At 42.3% G+C, this 19,367-nt stretch overlaps 1 protein-coding gene across 1 annotated transcript in view; it reads left to right on the top strand.

Moving 5' to 3' along the window:
• Positions 1-19,367, top strand: part of pex10 (peroxisomal biogenesis factor 10) — a 122,883-nt gene that overhangs the window by 11,827 nt on the left and 91,689 nt on the right. Inside the window, exon 2 of the mRNA XM_034173462.1 lies at positions 12,076-12,193. Within this exon, the coding sequence (XP_034029353.1) occupies positions 12,082-12,193 (112 nt within the window). The 5' untranslated portion in view covers positions 12,076-12,081. The remainder of the gene's footprint in view (positions 1-12,075; positions 12,194-19,367) is intronic.

The following is a 19,367-nucleotide window of genomic DNA, read 5'->3' as shown; positions in this document are numbered from 1 at the left end:
ATGCACAATAACCTGACACATTTCGTGGCAGTCTGTCAAAGATTCTGTTATCACCACACCACCACCATACATCACTCCTACCGACTGGTATAAATGAACTGTTTTTTCTGTATTATTCGACTACACCACTTGTCTTATTACTTTTTCAGCTAAAGCTTCATAGGCTAAGAGTGTGTTAACTCATCACGTCAACAGTTCAAGCTTGAACTGGAGTTGTGAGCTTTTCAATATCATCATAATTCTCAGTACAGTCATTACAGTTTTCTCCACTAAGGTCTGACTGTTTCAATGCTTGATATTTTGGCATAGTTTGTTGGAAGGCCAGATTACACTGTACAAATGTATTTGACACCATTTTGCCAACCATTGTTTTGATATAAGGGATCACACAACACATGCAAAGTCCAATCAGAATTAGGACTATAATAACTGGTGTCACCATTTTCAATAGTAACTGCCAACATGGTCCTGAAGTCAACCAGGACCAGGGATTCCACCGGTTCACGGCTAGGGTGTCTTTATGCATTGCATCACGAAGTTTATTCAGCTCTTCCAATGTGTCCTGCATATCCACTGAATGAATGGAGTCTGGGATGAAAGTACAGCATGTTGTGTTCAGCAGAACACAAACTCCTCCCTGTGAACCAGTAAGCAAGTCTAAAACCATGCGATTTTGCATCACCATGGTACGTAAAGCATCTATTTCAGTGTTTTGAGCTGCTACTATTTTTTAGTTACATTCATGAACAGACCCAATCGATAATTCAGAGTTTCAATCATTAATGAATTTTTTCCCACTCCTATCCAGGGGAACAATGAATGTGCTATTTTATCTCCTACAGACCACAATTTTTTGGTCCTTTGGTACATCCGAGCCCCACATGTGATCATGTGGTAACACATCTGGGTATATCAATCTCCTCCGTCTGGTGCTGCCATTCTTCTCTGTGGAGGTCCTACCACATATGTATGGTCAGTCACCTGGGTAGGTGCACACACACCACCCCAATTTGGTGGGAGACTCATGTACAGTCTGGAACCATAAAGCCAATAGATGTCATCATACACCGGAGTACCATTTACAGGTGGTAGCAAAAACTTACTAACATAAGCACATGATTCATCCGTTCCCCATGGACAGGAGCCTGTATAATTACATCCCCGTCCAATGTGATGAAGATAAGTACCATCCACATATTATGTTTTGGTTAGGCTTAAATTATTTGATAAAACATACGTTTGGGTACACAGACGTTTCTTAATTTTACCTACATTTTTATTCCCTGTCCCGTAAAAGCAAATTGGGAATGGCCGTTGTGATGACAATTTAACGTGATGATATTTTTGCATTTCCCTTCAGTCTAGTCAATGGAGCAGCACTTGGGCACGCTTGTACGTCCTCTGTTGAAATCCCTATCATATAAGTGGTTGCACTGAGGCAAGTGGTGTTACATCTTATCAGATTTGCTGAGAACTGCTGCCCCCGAAATACAGTTTGATTATGCATCCGTATGATAAGACATTCTGTCACCCTAGCAGGGTACGGTTTAGCCGTCAGAGCTGGGTGTGTTGAGGATATAGGTATCTGTGAACAAACATAACAATTAGTAACGTAATTCCATTCCACCAGGCCAGGAATCCGAGGAGCACGAAACACACTAAGATCACAACGCAACCGGCTGCCCTACCAACAGTCCGGCAGCGGCGGCGCTGAGCACGCCGCTCCGGGGTCTGCTGTAGTTCAGTCATGATTGCTAGGATACAGTGTTGTTAACCACCTCACCTAATAGTGCAAGGATCTTCACTGGCATTAAGACAATCTATTGCTAATTAAATAGACTCCCTTTGTAGCCAGACTTCCCCTTCCACTGTGGAGGCAGCCAACACACGCTGTATCTTACAGTGATGTATCCACGTTGATCTCTCCGCTATCTTTACTGCAGTTGGTGTTGTTAACAGCACTTGGTATAGACCTTCCCAACGAGGACTGGACTCTGATGAACACCCAGTCTCCTGGCTAGACTACTGGAAGGCCGTCCTGTGGAAGATCAAAATTATTCGGCAGTAAATGTGTTTAAGTTATCTCTTTCTGTGTTAATGTCTTTTTCATAAAATTTGCTAATGTTTGTTCCTCATCTGCTGTTTTAGTATCCATGTCAAAATTGGTAGACGATATGGTCGTCCATAAAGTATCTCAAATGGTGTTAACCCTGATGGTGTTGGTGTTATTCTCATATACAATTTTACTAGGTCCAACATTCAATCCAGGTTTGTTTTGTCTCTTCTATACATTTCCTTAATCTTATTTTTATTGCGCCCTTTTATGTGCCCTTTGTCCTTTCCACTAATCCGGCACTGTGTGGTTGATAAGCACAATGATTTTTGAGATTGACCTGTAGCGCTTCTCCTACGTATTGCACTATTGTATTAACAAAATGCGCTCCATTATCTGAATAGACTGTTTCTGGTATTCCAAATCATGGAATGATGTCTTTGCACAATGCCTTAGCCACTGTAAGTGAATCTGCATGTTTTGTAGGGAACAATTCTACCCATTTTGAGAAGGCATCAATTATGACTAAACAAAATTCCTTCCCTTCATGTTTACTCAGCTGTATATAATCCATATGAATCACTTGAAAGGGATATTGTGGTGTTGGAAATTTGCCTCTTTGGGGTCTCAAATTGCCTTGTGAGTTGTGTTTTGCACATATCATGCATGCTCTACAATGCTGTTTTGCATATGCATCGAACCCATAAAGACAAAAAATAGATTGCAATTGCGATATCATACCCCCTGATGAGACATGCGTCACGCCATGGCTCATAATAGCTGCCCATTTAAACATATTTTTTGGCAATATGGGTTTCTTTTGTGGTCATATCCGGAGGGGTGTCATATAGGAGAAAAATAGAAAGAGCTGTTGCCGCCTTTGCGGTTTTGTCAGCAACGTCATTTCCTTTTGAAACACTGTCAGAGCCTTTGGTGTGAGCCGCACATTTGCATATAGCAATTTGTTGAGGCAACTTCACAGCTTGCAGTAGGGCAGTTAGGAGAGTGGCATGAGTCACTGGCTTTCCAGATGATGTCACCATTCCACGCTCCTCCCACAGTTTTGGACATGGCACTATTACTCCTGCTGTTAATAAATTCTCTACTACTGGCCTGATTCCTTCAATTGCATCAGGTTTCAATGGATACTGTCTTACACATGGTCTGTATTCTGTTTTTGGTCTTATAACTACAGGTTGTGCATTTTTTATCAGTCCTACGTCTGAAGGACCTGTTGTCCACAATCCTGATGGTACAGAAGAGAGAAGATCATCCTCTTCAGGACTCAACTGAAACACTCAGGATTGTGAAGTGGACACATTAATGTGTGTTCCAGCTGTCAGCACCAATGAGACATTAACTGGCACTTTATACAATTTAGTTGATGGACTGAACTCCGTTCGTGGTCCAACTCTACTCCAATCAGAGGTTGACAAAGCTGTTATGACTGTCAGTCCCAATTCTTGCCATTCTGTCAAATATGGTTTACAAAGTGACATATGTAATGGCATACCTGTGAATCTCAATTTTAAAACATCTTCAGTGGCACCTGTTACTGTTATGACAGCTGTTGAGTTGCCATCATGAATCAAATCGGTCATTGTCAGCTTCACAGGTGAAACATTTTTCAATTTGTTTTCATACACTGGTGTTCCTGGCAATATGCCACTATGGACTCTAAATACACTCTCAAATCTGCATCTAAACTCTATCCATGGCTCTCCTTCTTTCTGAGTTGTCCTGGTAATTTCAGTATAATTTATCTTTGGTCCTAACACACCTTTTGCACGTGTAATCATAGCTTCCACTCTTGTTTTCAAGACTGGATCATCATGTGGCAACGGTACGCCATCCTGGTCTGCAGGATTCCAGTCTCCGCGTATCTGACTCCATTTTAGGGCCACATGCTTTCATCCACACCTGTTGGACTTCAGGTCCACTAAGGTGGTAAGAACTTCTAATGTTTTCTATATCCTGCATAAATCCCTCGATATCGACATGTGGCGATGGTATCATGTCGACTGCTGCTTTGATATTATCAGCATTCCATGTTCGATATACGAGCATGGTTGATCGCTGTCCTGCTGTTCCTGCACGAGGATTTGGTACTTCTATCATAGGATAGGCACCTCCCTGGTCACTGTGTTCCACCATGGGAGGGGCTGTGGGCACTTTCGCTTGACTGCGTGTTTGTGGTTTTTCTGGTTTTTCTGGTTTTTCACTTTTTACCTTAGGTTTTACTGCCAAATCATACTGTGGTGGCGGTACATCGTCATCCTCTGGTAGAGGAGATAAGGGTGTTGTTGTCACCGACGATCCAGCCGGCGGTGGTTGTTGAGGCTGTTCCGGTTCTCTGTGCTGAATTATCACATCTTCTTCTGCCTTACCTACAGCTTTCTTTTTCCTTGCTTTCTCTAATCGTCGCTTCTCTGCTCCTTTCTGTCTGTTCTCTGCTTCTTCCTCCCAAAATGCCACTAAATCTGCCCCTACTTTCTGCATCTTTTTCTCATCACCTTTATGTTGCTGTTCTAACTCCTTCTTTAGCTTCTGTATGCTGATCAGGTTCAGTCGTCCGTCAAAGTCATGTTTATTTATCCAGGTCTCCAATTTTTTTGTTGGTCTTGGATTTTTTTTTTTGCTTCCATAAATTTCCAGTTGTCAGTTGATAAATTTTCCTTATTTATAGACGTCTTACCCCCCATTTTTATTATCCCTTGTTATAATTTGGACTTCAGACGGGGGCACACCTGGGGTGTTCTAAATCTGAAGTTTTCACACTTTCTTTGGACGTGACAATTAATTTGCCGTCGTGTGGTTGATTCCTTTCACCTCCCCGTAGGAAGCGGAATCACTTGCCTCTGCTTCCACACGCACGGTTGTCACTAACGTTGTCCAAAGTATTACACTTTCACACAGTTATTTACACTTACACAAAACACTATTTACACATAGAAACACTTTTAATAATCGTACGCGTATTCTTATGTCAGGGGAGCTCGCCCTCCCGTGAAATTTAACTAATGTCCTGCATTAGGGGACTCCGCCGTCCCTGCCAGATTTAACTGCTTTTTTACAGTGCACGTATTTCTACCCGGGATTTCCTTTACGTATTAAAACAGAGGAGTCCGTATCCTCCTTCCGGAATTTAACTACGTGCGTCCCTCGCAACCGTAGAGGAGTCCGTCCTCCTTACAGAGTTTAACTGTGTTTCATTAACAGACGATTCTGTATCATCGCTTACGGAGTTTAACTGTTTTATGTGATCACTTTTATCCCCTACCGGTACGCGTATATAAACAGAGGAGTCCGCACCCTCCTTACAGAGTTTAACTGCTTTGCATTAACAGACGATTCTGTATCATCGCTTGCGGAATTTAACTGTTTATGTGATCTGATCACCACTCACTCAGTACTGTTTACAAAGAAATTCTACTCACTGACTCGACTTCCTGTCTGTCTTCTTCGGGAAAATCTCGTCAACCAGACGATGCCAACGGTGGTCGACAATTGCAGACACGATCAATCGATCGGACCTTGGCCAAGGATTTACGTCTGGACTTGACGACCTCCGCTGGACACCTCCGGTATTGTTGAGATCCCGGACGAGCCCCCAGTCAATGTTGGGTATTTTCTCCTCCAAACATTTTTAAAACCTTTAACAAGACAAACAGAGTCAAGAAACACCAGTGAGACAGAAAGTCAAATTTTACGCGCGGAGTGCGGCCAGGCTGTACACCAAGGCTACACTAAAGTCTGGCCTGCTTTTCCGCTCTTTTTATTAAGAGACGCCCTCATCACATAAACAAAAACTTGTCCTAAGGGTGGGGGTGATGACGCAAGACAAGTTTCTTCCCGTAACATAAATGCATACGTCAATAAGTGCAGCTGTAAGGAAGGACACTTTCTTTTACACAGGTCAGCACATCTCGTTCGTCTGTTGCAGTTATCAGCTGTTCTGCATCTGCCTGAAGTGTCCTGTCCTTCACACTCCTTCACACTAAGCACCACATCACAACAGTCAAAACGTTCTCTTACTCCCAGTCGTTAGAGGCTGCGAAAACAAAGTTATATTATAATAATAAGTACATCCAGCCCTTCATTCCCAGCTCAGATTGACCCCAGAGTGCTAAAACAAAATTGAATTCTCAGGCTTGGTTAAGACAGGTGCAAAACAGCACAACACCGTTCTCATGAGAAAGAAGACAAAGCTAAAACAAGGTTGAATAACACATACATTCTCAGGGTGAAGTGCAAACAGCACAACACCGTTTTCATAAGAAAGAAGACGAAGGTACAAATGTTTAACAGTGATAACATATATATATATATAAAATCCTTAACAGGGTCACAGCTCACAGAGTATTTTTCAGACAAGGGAATTACCTGGAAGTTCATAGCGGAGCGTGCAGCTTGGTGGGGGGGCTTCTGGGAAAGACTTGTGAGATCTGTAAAAACATCCCTAAAGAAGGTACTGGGGAAAGCCTCTTTAAACTTTGAGGAACTTATGACTGTACTTACTGAGGTTGAGGCAGTATTGAATCCTAGGCCTCTGTCTTATGTACATAGTGATGCCTTAGAACCCCAGCCACTTACTCCTTCCCACTTCCTGGTTGGTAAACGCCTAACTTCCTTGCCACCAAAAACTGTTTCTATTCAAACTCAGGTACTTACATAGTAGAGAAGCTTGAATCTTCGGCTGGACTGGGTTCTTTGACGCGAGGACATTTCGCTTCAAATCGCAGAAGCTTCCTCAGCTAAAATTCTTGCTCTGGTGGTCTGACTTCGGTCTTGACTCTTGTAGAGAAGAATAATCAAGAAGTCACAAAAGCTGGAGTTTTAAACCTAACCAGACCCCTCCTACTGAGAGGCAGACTGCTATATGACGTGAATGACTCATTACCATGAACAAAAGACTGAAACTGCTTTGACCTGAGTACCCCATTGTAAACAGGGGATAAAGCGTGTCTCAGACCCCCTCCCCGGTTAAGGCTGGGTTTCAAACATTTCACAAAGAATGCCTCCTTGACCCCTCTCTCAAACCATTTCTTCTCTCTGGCTAATATTTTAACTTCCTTGTCCTCAAACGTGTGGTTAGTGTCTTTAAGGTGGAGATGAACTGCAGACTGAGGTCCACTGGCGCCCTCTCTGTGGTGCTGGTATAGCCTTTTCTGTAAAGGTTGCTTCATTCACGTCATCAGCAGAGTCGTCAAGGGAGCCATTAGGAGAGGGTCCATCTCATCATTAGGAGGGACAGCTGCCCTGTCATTAGGAGGGTGCCAACTAGAGCACAATAGGTGCTAATTAGAGCTATTGTTTAGTCACTAGCCTATAGCAGTCTGCCTCTCGGTAGGAGGGGTCTGGTTAGGTTTAAAACTCCAGCTTTTGTGACTTCTTGATTATTCTTCTCTACCAGAGTCAAGACAGAAGTCAGACCACCAGAGCAAGAATTTTAGCTGAGGAAGTTTCTGCGATTTGAAGTGAAACGTCCTCACGTCAAGCAACCCAGTCCAGTCGAAGATTCAAGCTTCTCTACTATGAAAACCACCTGGACAACTGAGAGCCTACACAGAAAAATCAGGTACTTACAGCTAACCGTGAACAGTTATGCAGAAGGTGGAAATACCAGCAGAGACTTTTGACCAGCTTTTGGAACAGCTGGTGCAGAGACTATTTAATGGACTTGAAATCAGCCCACAAGGTTGACACACCTACGCCGACAACACTTAAAGCTGATGATGTTGTTCTCATTGAGGAGGACAACACACCTGGGTAGAGTTGTCGAGATCTTTCCAGGCAGGGATGGCCTCATACGTTCATGTCATGTTCGTACTTCTACAGGTAGTTTAATAAGACGGCCTGTTCAGTTATTGTATCCCTTAGAGGTTTGTTAAAGAAGGTCAATCTAAAACAGATGAACAGATGTTCATCGGGCGGGAGGCTGTTGTGAATTATTCATTGTTATTTGATATGAAATTAATGTAACATGATTTATTTTAACAGTTTAATTAACATGCGTGTGCATTGATTTAAATGTGCCAAAATATGTATTGAAAGGATCCTGTATTCATTTATTTTGAAAACCCGGAAGTATTATACTGAAGGCGATTAATAGGAACTGTTCCGAGTTTAAGTGGCCATCTTGACTATGATGTGAAGCGGCAAGTTGGAGTTGCTCCCTTTTCTTTTTTTGTGTAAATACATTCTGAACAGTTAAGGCTCACAAAAGACATCCGCGCCTCCGTCATGATTGTAGAAGCATTCACTACGTAACAGAAAGCTTTTCTCTATGTCAAAGGGTGTGGCCTCTATGGCGCCGCCATTTTGACCCTTCGCCATGGAACATTATACTTAAACAGGTACTGATGTCACATAGTTAACACCATCAAGTTCCTTCCACTTCTAAAACATGAAGAACAAGTTGGTGAACGTAGGTGATGATCACCGTGAAGTTACGACTAACGGCATCTGTGTGGCGGCGTGCCGAACATCGCCCCTTCGCCATGAAATTACGTTCTTCCCTTTGACGGCTTTGAATACACCTGGCTCCTCTGTTTTTTTGCACTAAGCGCCCCCTAGTGGATGAACCATCAACTTGTCATAACTGCTTCATGCATTACCTGATTGACTTGAAACTTCACATGTGTAATGAGGGTCAACCCCTTAACACACCTGACACCTATGTTTGTGCACTGAGTGCCCCCTACTGGATGAACCATCAACTTGTCATATCTCCTTTGTGCATTGACTCATTTGCTTGAAACTTGAACTGTGTGATTATTGTCTGCCCTGTACACACCTGACCCCTCTAGTTGTGCTCTGTGCGCCCCCTACTGTATGACCCACCAACATGTCATAACTCCTTCATGCATTACCTGATTGAATTGAAATTTCACGTGTGATGACGGTTGGCCCCTGAACACACCTGGCCCCTCTGTTTGTACACTGAGCACCCCCTAGTGGATGAACCATCAACATGTCATAACTTCTTCATGCATTGTGTGATTTGCTTGAAATTTGAACTGTGTGATGAGTGGTTGCCCCTGTACCCACATGCCCACATCAGGTCACAAGGGGATGCACTGGCCTGGGTAGGCGGTCGCGTGGAAAGAGGGCCCGTATATGACTGCTTGCAGTCCTAGTTGATCTTATAATGACAAACGTCCTACATAAATATTCTACACCTTCTCTGTTTGCTAATGACATCAGTGACCACTGTGTCATTGCATCTGTTAGACATACAAAATTTCAACAACCAAATCTTTCATCAATATCAAGCGTGATATGAAGCCCTTCTCAGAACAAGGGTTCCTTCACGATCTGTTTCATTTTGACTGGGACAAAATCTGTCTTATTGCTGGTGTGGAAAATGCCTGGCATTTCATTTATGATGGATTTACTGACCTTGTTAATAAGCATGCTCCCCTCAGACGGTTTCGAGTCAAAGAACGGAACAATCCCTGGTTCACCTCTCACCTAACACATCTGCTTCATGAGCGAAACCTTGCCTGGGCAAAAGCCAGAAAAAGTCATAGCAATACTGATTGGCTGCGGTTCAGGCAGCTTTGAAACTCCTGTACTGTAGCTATCAGGAAAGCCAAAGCTGATCATTTCCTCACCCAATCCTCTAAAAATCTAAACAATCCTAAATTTTGGAAAACTATCAAATCTTTGGATATGAACAATATGAACTGCTGCTGAGTTGCCATCTTGCATTGTGAAGGATTCAATCCAAATTACTGATAAGGCTGAAATGTTGAATTGTTTTAATGAGCACTTCATAGCCTCTGGTTCCTTATTTGAATCTGTTAATAATACTTGTAATTGTCCTGCCACCTGCTGGTCCTATGATCATTCCTTGTCTGTCCAGTTTTTTAGTTTCACTCCTTTCACTGTTTCCGATGTGCATAAAGCCCTGACGCTCTTAAACATCTCTAAATCAGCTGGTCCTGACAAATTAGAGCCTTACTTTCTCAACCTAGCAGCTGATTTTGTTGCTGCTCCTTTAACATATATTTTTAATCTGTCTCTTGCACCCAATGTGTATGGAAATCTGCTTATGTTCTCCCCGTGTTCAAAGGGGGTGACCTCTTAATATTGAATAACTATCGTCCCATTTCTAAACTGTCTAAGGTGCAAGAACAACTCATTAGTAATCAACTCAGAGAATTTCTTAATAACAATAATATTCAACAATAATATCTGACCATCATCAGGTTTTAGGAAATCACATAGTACAACTACTGCAGCTTTAAAAGTACTTAACGACTTAATTGACTCTCTTGACAGTAAGCGCCACTGTGCAGCGCTTTTCATCGATTTAGCCAAAGCCTTCAACTCAGTTGATCACACACTGCTATTACAAAGACTTCTCAGAGTTGGACTTTCTCCACAATCTGTCAACTGGTTTGCTAACTATCTTTCACATAGGTCTCAGTTTGTACAATCAAAAGGGCTCACTTCCAGTTGGCTAGAAATTACTAAGGGCATTCCACAGGGGTCGGTCCTCGGACCACTCCTCTTCATTCTATATATAAACAATGTTACAGACAATGTTTCTGGTGCTAACTTTCATTTTTATGCAGATGATACTGTGTTATACATCTTAGTGTCCACATCAGAATTGGCCCTATCCCATCTGCAGACTGCTTTTAATATTGTCCAGTCAAATTTTAATGACTTAAAACTTGTTTTAAATGCAGCGAAAACCAAATGCATGTTGTTTTCAAACTCCAAATCTAAATCACAGAATTTGCCAGTAATCACCTCTTTTCACGGAGTACAACTTAAACAAGTGTCTCAGTACAGATATCTTGGGATTTTAGTTGACGACAGTCTCTCTTTTACGCCTCACATCCAGCAGCTGACAAAGAGACTGAAATTGAAATTAGGTTTTTACTTTAGAATCAAGTCTTGTCTGTTGTTTGAGGTCAAAAAGAGATTGGTTGCATCTACTTTTATGTCTGTGTTGGATTATGGTGACGTAATCTACATGAATGCTTCTGTTCAAAGCCTGCGTGTTTTAGATTCCGTTTATCGTGGTGCCTTAAGGTTTGTCACCAACTTAAAATCTCTAACTCATCATTGTTGGTTGGTCAGATCTGTCTTCTCGAAGAAAAAGCCACTGGCATCTTTTAATTTACAAATATATTTTAGGTTTGCTTCCCTCGTATCTCCAGGTTTTTATCAGCACAAAAGCTGCAGGTAGTTAATAGTCTGCGTTCCCAGGATCTGCTGTCTGTTCCTAATGTCAGAACAGAATGAGGAAAGGCGGCTTTAAAATTCGCTGTGCCCTTCACCTGGAACAACTTACAAAATGATCTAAAACTTCAGGAGCTGGTCTCTTTAAACAATTTCAAAGCACTACTACATGACTTGGAGGCTGAAACATCAGTCTGTAGATGCTTGGACAGATGATCATATGATGCTTATTTTTAACAACATGTTTCATGAGTATCAATGTTTGTTTTTATCCTGTTTGTCTCTTTTGTTTGTGTTAACTTTGTCTTTTTTGCTGCCTGTCTTGGCCAGGACTCTCTAGGAAAAGAGATTTTTAATCTCAATGAGCTTTTCCTGGTTAAATAAAGGTTTGAATGAATGAATGTTCAAGTCTGTGACAGCTACAGATGGCCTACAGAAACTGTGGCTACAGTTTAGAATTCTGTTTTTACAGATCATCGACTGTTTGGTTTGTTTACAACTGTAGTTCCCATTTTCCCCACCAAGGCATTGCTTTGTGAATAGCTGATAAGAAATTATCCACAAAGCTGTCTTGTGAATAGCCACTTCTGTATGATGATTCCCAGTTGTGTTTGTACGTAATGCTTGAGTGGTCTCTTTAGCTCATGATAATTATTGTATGCACTGTTTAGTGTTTTTTTTTTTTTTTTTTAATTCATGAATGGGGCCAAAAATGCCATTTGAAGTGAATAACTTAAACATGTTTTGGAAGACAGTTTGAAGACAGTTTCTCAGGATGTCTTATTTATGTGTATCTAGCTAAATTTATCTCTCCTTTTTTTCAGTTTACAATGCCACTAGTGCCTGCAACCCAGTCCCAGTTTATTCGGTCCAGCCAAAAGGATGAACATTGCCAAATTTTTTTGAGAAATAGTGCCAACCAAGCTTTTCAGACAGTTGCAGGTGAGTTTTGGCACATTTCACAGTGGTGGGTCTCTTTTTTAGCTGATAGCACATAATGCTGTTGCCCTGACATTATCCCTGACATTGTGCTAGTTTAATTGGTGACAGTTGATGTTGTAGTTGTGTGTAGTTCTGATGGCATTCAGGAATAATTTGTGAACAAACGAAGACTGAATATTTTAAGTGAACAACATCCGACTCTGCTGTAAGTAAGTTGATGTTTTGGCTGTCACTTCATGAAAATATCGCTGTAGTTGGGGCCTTTTTTAAACTTAAGTCCCTATCACACCTTGACGATTAGCCAGCATATGCTGACAGCTGCGTTTCCACCCAGTGATTTGGCTCTGTACTGCACAGTGTGGTGCGGGTCAGAAACAGAGTAATTTAACATTATTTCAATTTTTTTTTTTTTTTTTTTTGTGAAAAATTTTCACTGTGCACAGAATGCTGATGAGTTGACTGGCTGTGGTAAACACTGCCGTGAATGAATGGCGTGCTGAGACTCTTTAAACTTTTAAAGCGCCGAGCGGTTGCTTTCAGGTCCGCTGATCAGACCCGATCAGGGCATAGCAGACCCAAATAATGAAACGCTGTGATGATTTAAACTTTTAAAGTGCCACTCGACCATGATCAGGTGTGATGATTATTGACAGTGACAGCGCTTTAAATGTTTAACCCTCTGGAGTCGAATGATGCGCCCTCACTTAAAAGGTCACATGACCTAATTAAGCGGATGCAACATTCAATCTGCTGCACTCTGATGGTCCCTTTAAATGCGTGTTGAACATGGAGACCTTTATAGCACTTTTTAAATTTTGTTAATAGGCCTAGTATAACTTGACTTCTGATTATTTTTTACACCATGCGTTTTCATGAATATTGTCATTTTTCACTGCGTGTTTCTGTACACATGCACAGCCAAAAGGATCATTTCCTTCTCTACTGCAACAGCGATAGCGGTGGGAAGAAATATGACTCCTCCTTCCTCATTGGTTGGCTGGCTCGTGAATTTTCCACCAATCAGAAGTCGCGAACCCCACGTGTTCCACGCCTCATGGGTCTGATTGTGTGGTCGCTTTCTCTTTATTACTGGTGGAAAGCGTGTGTGGTTCATGTTTTGTTGTTTGTTTTTTTTTATTTATTTATTTATTTGTAAAAATGAGGCGTTTTCAAGTGATTTAAGTTATTTTTTGAACTGAAGGAAGACGGAGTGCGCAGCGCATTGTCAGAGTCTGAAACAGACGGTGAGGATTCTGGTGCTGAAAGAGATGATCCCTCTTTTGTTCTGGAGGAGCAACCAAAGCAGGTGGATCAACCAACGTGCGCATGGAGCTCTGAACAGAGGGTTGGAGTGTGCGCTTCTGTTTCCAGATCCAGATCTCTGCTCAGACACGCAGCAGAGACACGCCCCAGCGCTGACTGCTGGAACACTGAGGAGGATGCAGACACTGGTCCAGCAGTAATCAGATTTCAGCCTCGGAGAAGACCAGGAGTCCAGGTTGATACACTCTTCACCCAAAGTCCAAAACACCTTTTTCTTTAGTTTTTTGCAACTGTCACAATGAGAACAATTTGCACCAACATCAATAAAATTGCTGCAAAAAACAAGGCATTAGTGAAAAAATACAACTGGACAGACATTGAAATGGAAGATCTGTACAAATTCTTTGGACTTCTGATATACCTGTCTTTGGTGTCACTGCCAAGTCTCCAGGACTACTGGAAACAAAGTCATATTTTGTCTGTGTCCTTTCCAGCGAAAGCACGGTGGCGACGAAGGCAAAAACTGGAATGACAAGCCAACAAAATGGGACATGAAACTTTTTGTGTTGGCTGTTTCAAGTAATGGCTATGCACTCAAGTTTACCATTTACACTGGCAAGACTGTGACCACAAGTGAGCACAGGCTGTCATGATCTGGTCATGAACCTGATCCAGCCATCCTCGCTTGGTACTGGGTACCACATTTACATGGACAGTTTTTACACGAGTCCCAAACTGTTCATGGACCTGGCTAACATGAAGTTTGGGGCATGTGCAACACATACAGGGAGAAAAGATGAGGATGCCCCAGAGGGAGGGCAAATCCTCTCACAACGATATCTGAAAGAGGATCTATAAGATGAATAAGAGAGGGACCTCTGGTGTTTGTAAAGTGGATGGACACTCAGGAGGTGTCTGTGTGCTCCACCATCCATCATGCATTTTTGTGGGAGACAGTGCGGAGAAGGTTGAAGGATGGACGCTGGATGGTGGAAGACATTCCCTGTCCTACCCCAGTGTTGGCTTATAATAAAAACATGGGTGGAGTCGACCTATCTGACCAGCTCATCCAGTACTAGTCCACCCATTGTAAAACTGCACGCTGGTACAGGACAGTGTTGCTGCACTTCCTTGACATTGCAACCGCAAATGCATCAATCTTGCATCATGAGATCAGCAGTGTCAAGCAAATGCAGCCCAGACACACAAGGACTTGATGGTGGAGCTGGTGTGTCAACTGTATGGCACAGACAAAACAGGTGTCCCACAGAACAGGAGCCAGAACCACGTTCCTGTGCCAGTTGTAACAGGCACAGATCCTCGCCAAAAGGCCACAAAAGGCAGACTGAGGTGCCAACGGCGCCTTCAGGTGGACAACAACAGGAATGACACACCGTGGAAGTGTCAGGTCTGCCATGTGCCCTCTGTGTTGTGTTGGACAGGAATTATTTTTTTGAGTGGCACAAAAAATTGTTGCATCTTATTTTGGCATCTGATTGTTTTACAAATAGTTTAGCATTAGCATTTTATGCACTAGATGTTTTTTAAATGTACAATTTATATTAACATTCTAAATCTTATTGTGAAATCTGACTGTTTTGTAAATAATTGTATAAAAAATGCCTGAAGCATTTCCTGCATTTACATATGTAAATAGTTGCATTTAACTTTGTTTTTTGCTACATTTGTCCATATGTTTTGGAAACTTACAAGTTATAGTTGCATTTTAAGTTAGGAAAATGGTTCGTTAAACAAGTTTGTGGCTTTTTTTCTACTTGAATTTGATGTTTTTGCGTGATTTTAGGTTCACTGTGTTAATACAGTAGGTCAGAATGAATGAGAAAGTGTAAAGTCACACAGGTGGGGTTGTGCTGAAAAAAATGACACCAAACAAGGCCAGGTAAACACTTCTTAAAGGTAAATTATAACGGTAAAACCAAAAGTACTCAAAAATAGCCAATTATACCCTGGACTCCATAGGGTTAAACAGCGCATTAACCAGGCGTGACCACACCTGATCGATCAGGTCGTCTGTAGCGGGAAGAATATACTATGTGTTTTAGGATATTTGAAATTATCACTTGTGGATAGTCTGACCGAGGGAAGGAAATACCCCTTTTCTGTAAGGGAGCTCTGTGAATCGGGTTCACAAGTTGAAATTGGCAACAGACCAAGCAGCCTTTGATGTAATCGCTTACATCCTTCTGCATTTTTGGCCAATATGCCACCTGTCGTATCACATTATATGTTGCTTTCGTTCCTCTGTGACCGGCACATGCTGAGTCGTGCCTGTGCATCAACATCACCCCCCGGTGGTTACGAGGAACCACTAACGCAGGTGAAGGGAGATCCTCGGTAGCATAGAATAAGATGCCATGGAGCAGTTGTTGTTATCTCGGGCGTGGTACAGCTGTTTTAAGTCAGGGACGGAAGCAAAATCATTCTCAGTGAGTGGGTGAACTTGAGGATCAGTGAGGTTTAGCACAATTTTGTTAATGGCCAGATCCAGAGCCTGGAGTGAAGCCAGGTCAGAGAAAGCTGGAGTGACCGAGGCTGTTGTGGGGACGGGGGCTGTGGCAGGGTCTGGCACGGGTCACCACGGACACAGCATGGGTGGGTGGGCGGTGCAAAAGTGCCTCATCGAATGCCCACCATGTGCCATCCAGAGTGCCTTGCTTGGCTAGTGTGTCAACCAAGTCATTAAATTCTTTGTCTTGGCCTGGTGTGCAGGAGTGACCTCTGACCTTTTTCCAGTATATCTGGAGGTCGTGCGTCGTTATGAGGTGATCACAAGCCGCAAACAGTTCTTTGTGTTTGACCGATTTCCTGTTGGAGGTCACAAAACCATTGCGTTTCCAGCCAGGTAGATGGCACAAAAACCTAAGGCGTGCATAGTTAGAATCTGTGCACACCACAAATGTTCTGACATTTTGCACCACAGCTAACTGGCATGATATGAGTATGCCAGCAATTTCTGCATACTGAAAGGACTGTGGTCCCAGTTGAAACTGTTGTGGCTCATATGGTGCGTTGTCAATCCACGCGTCCCCCACTCCTGCCCAGGCGACTGTTTCATGGTGAAATGAACAGCCGTCCATGTATGCAGTGATCATGCCTCGGCAGGCATTGTGGTCAAAGTAATGGTGATTAGGGGAGTCGGGTGGTGACACGTCTTCTGTGCAGCACTGGCAAGCAGCTAACTCTGTGCCTAGGGGAGTTTTGCGGTCTTGTGCGTACCGCACCTCCATGTCAAAACGTAATGCCATCAACCAAGAGGCAAGTCATGATTTTGTTATTACACTTTCTCGCAGTCTCTGACTGTTAAGGAATGTCATTGGTTGATGATTGGTTTCTACAATGACTTTTTGTCCACCGAGATAGTTGCCGAAATGTGTAACGGCCCAAACTGTTGCTAGTAGGGCTTTTTCGCAGTCACTGAATTTAAGTTCTGGCGGTTGTAGCGTTTTGCTCACGTACGAGACCACTCACCTATCTTTGTCATACATCTGGTACAGTCCCACACTTAGGCATTGATTGGAGAATCCCACTTCTAGGTGGAATTCTTTGCTACAATCGGGATATGCCAGGCATGGTGCTGAGCAGAGTCTGTCTTTTATAGCCTGCATGGCCTGTTCTTGAGGGTTTATTTTTGAGCACGTCTGTCAGTGGTTTTGCCAAATCTGCATAGTTTTCAATGAATTGTCGGGAGTAGTTGCACACTCCCAGAAAGCTGCGCAGTTCTGTTAGGTTCGTAGGCATTTTGATGTCGGTGATGCCTTGGACTTGTCCAACTTGTGGTTGCACTCCATCTGGCCCGTCAAGGAGGCCCACGTAGTTGACCTTGGTCCGACACACTGACACAGTCACACACTCACTGATCAGTCTCCCTGTGTCAGTGAAGCAGTCTGATTCTGTGGACACTTTTATGTCTAGGCTCAAAAATCACTTGTTCTCTCATGCTTATAAATAGCAGTTTATGTCATTATAATTTTTATTGTGCTATTTGCCTTTTATTTCTTTTATTTAACCCTCTGGAGTCTTGGCTATTTTTGGGCATTTTTGATTACTTTTGGTTTTACCTTCATAATTTACCTTAAACTGTTTACCTGGCCTTGTTTGGTGTCATTTTTTTCAGCACAACCTCGCCTGTGTGACTTTACAGTTTTTCTTTCATTGTGACATACTGCATTGCAGTGACCCAATATTCACCCAAAACATAAAATTTGAATTAGAAAAAAGTTATTTTTTTTACTGTGAAAACCTGAAATACATTTAACAAGCCATTTTCATAACTTAGAATGTAAATATAAATTGTAAACTTCAAAAATACATGTTAAAAAATGTAGCATCAGGTGTTTTTTGTGGCTATTTACATGCAATAAGATGATGCACAAATTATATTTGTGCCACTCAGAAAGGCAGTTCTTGTACACTGCACATCAGAGGCTCCAAAAATTTGTACAGATATTCCACCTCAATATCCATGTGTATTTTTCCCTTATTCCTTGTTTTTGTAGCATTTTTATTGGTATTGGTACAGACTGTTCTGTGTTATTGCCCCCCCCCCCCCCCCCAAAAAAAAAAAAATAGAAAAAGGTGTTTTGACTTTGGGGGGGGGGGGGTCCTCTACCTGAACTCCTGTGTTCTCTGCCCCTGGAGAGGGTTATTATTATTTGTTTGCTGTGGCAGACAGAGACACGGAAGAAAAGTCCCGTTTGCAGAATGTGCGCTTGCGCGCGCGCACACACACACACACACACACACACACACGGTGTCTGTGCAATGTCATCAAACCCACGTGAAGTTGGTGAATGTGATTTGTTAGTTTCTGATTTTTCCACCAGTGGTAACACCCCTTTCTTTTGCTCCAGTTGAGGGAGTCCTGTTTTTTCCGAGCCCTCTTGCTCTTTCAACTGAAAAGAGGAAATGAGTCATTTTGCTGCAGCTGTCTGCAAAACGCACAGCAAATTTGAGAATATCATCCCCCAAAAAACTTGCGTAAATTATTAATCATAATTCAAGTTATACTTGGCCTTTTAACAAAATTTAAAAAGTGTTGTGGGGGTTGAAGTCTCCACATTCAAACAGACACTCAGATTGGAGCTAATTGTGTGCTACATCTGCTTAATTATGTCATGTGACTTTTGATGCGCTGGTGTGTCATTCGACTCCAGAGGGTTAATCGTGTCTTTTAAATTGTGCTTTTCAATGTTTTAATTCTTTTTAATCTGTTTTTACAACCCCAATTCCAATGAAGTTGGGACGTTGTGTAAAATGTAAATAAAAACATAATACAATGATTTTCAAATCCTCTTCAACCTATATTCATTTGAATACACCACAAAGACAAGATATTTAATGTTCAAACTGATAAAGTTTTATTGTTTTTGTGCAAATATTTGCTCATTTTGAAATGGATGCCTGCAACATGTTTCAAAAAAGCTGGAACAGTGGTATGTTTACTACTGTGTTACATCATCTTTCCTTCTAACAACAGTCAATAAACGTTTGGGAACTGAGGACACTAATTGTTGAAGCTTTGTAGGTGGAATTCTTTCCCGTTCTTGCTTGATGTACGACTTCAGTTGTTCAACAGTCCGGGGTCTCCGTTGTTGTATTTTACACTTCATAATGCGCCACACATTTTCAGTGGGTGACAGGTCTGGACTGCAGGCAGGCCAGTCTAGTACCTGGACTCTTTTACTATGAAGCCATGCTGTTGTAACACGTGCAGAACGTGGCTTGGCATTGTCTTGCTGAAATAAGCAGGGACGTCCCTGAAAAAGACATTGCTTGGATGGCAGCATGTGTTGCTCCAAAACCTGGATGTACCTTTCAGCATTGATGGTGACATCACAGATGTGTAAGTTGTCCATGCCATGGGCACTAACACACCCCCATACCATCACAG

Source organism: Thalassophryne amazonica, chromosome 6 (genome assembly GCF_902500255.1).
Source record: "Thalassophryne amazonica chromosome 6, fThaAma1.1, whole genome shotgun sequence".
Classification (NCBI taxonomy): Eukaryota; Metazoa; Chordata; class Actinopteri; order Batrachoidiformes; family Batrachoididae; genus Thalassophryne; species Thalassophryne amazonica.
This window is presented reverse-complemented; position numbering and strand designations above follow the sequence as displayed.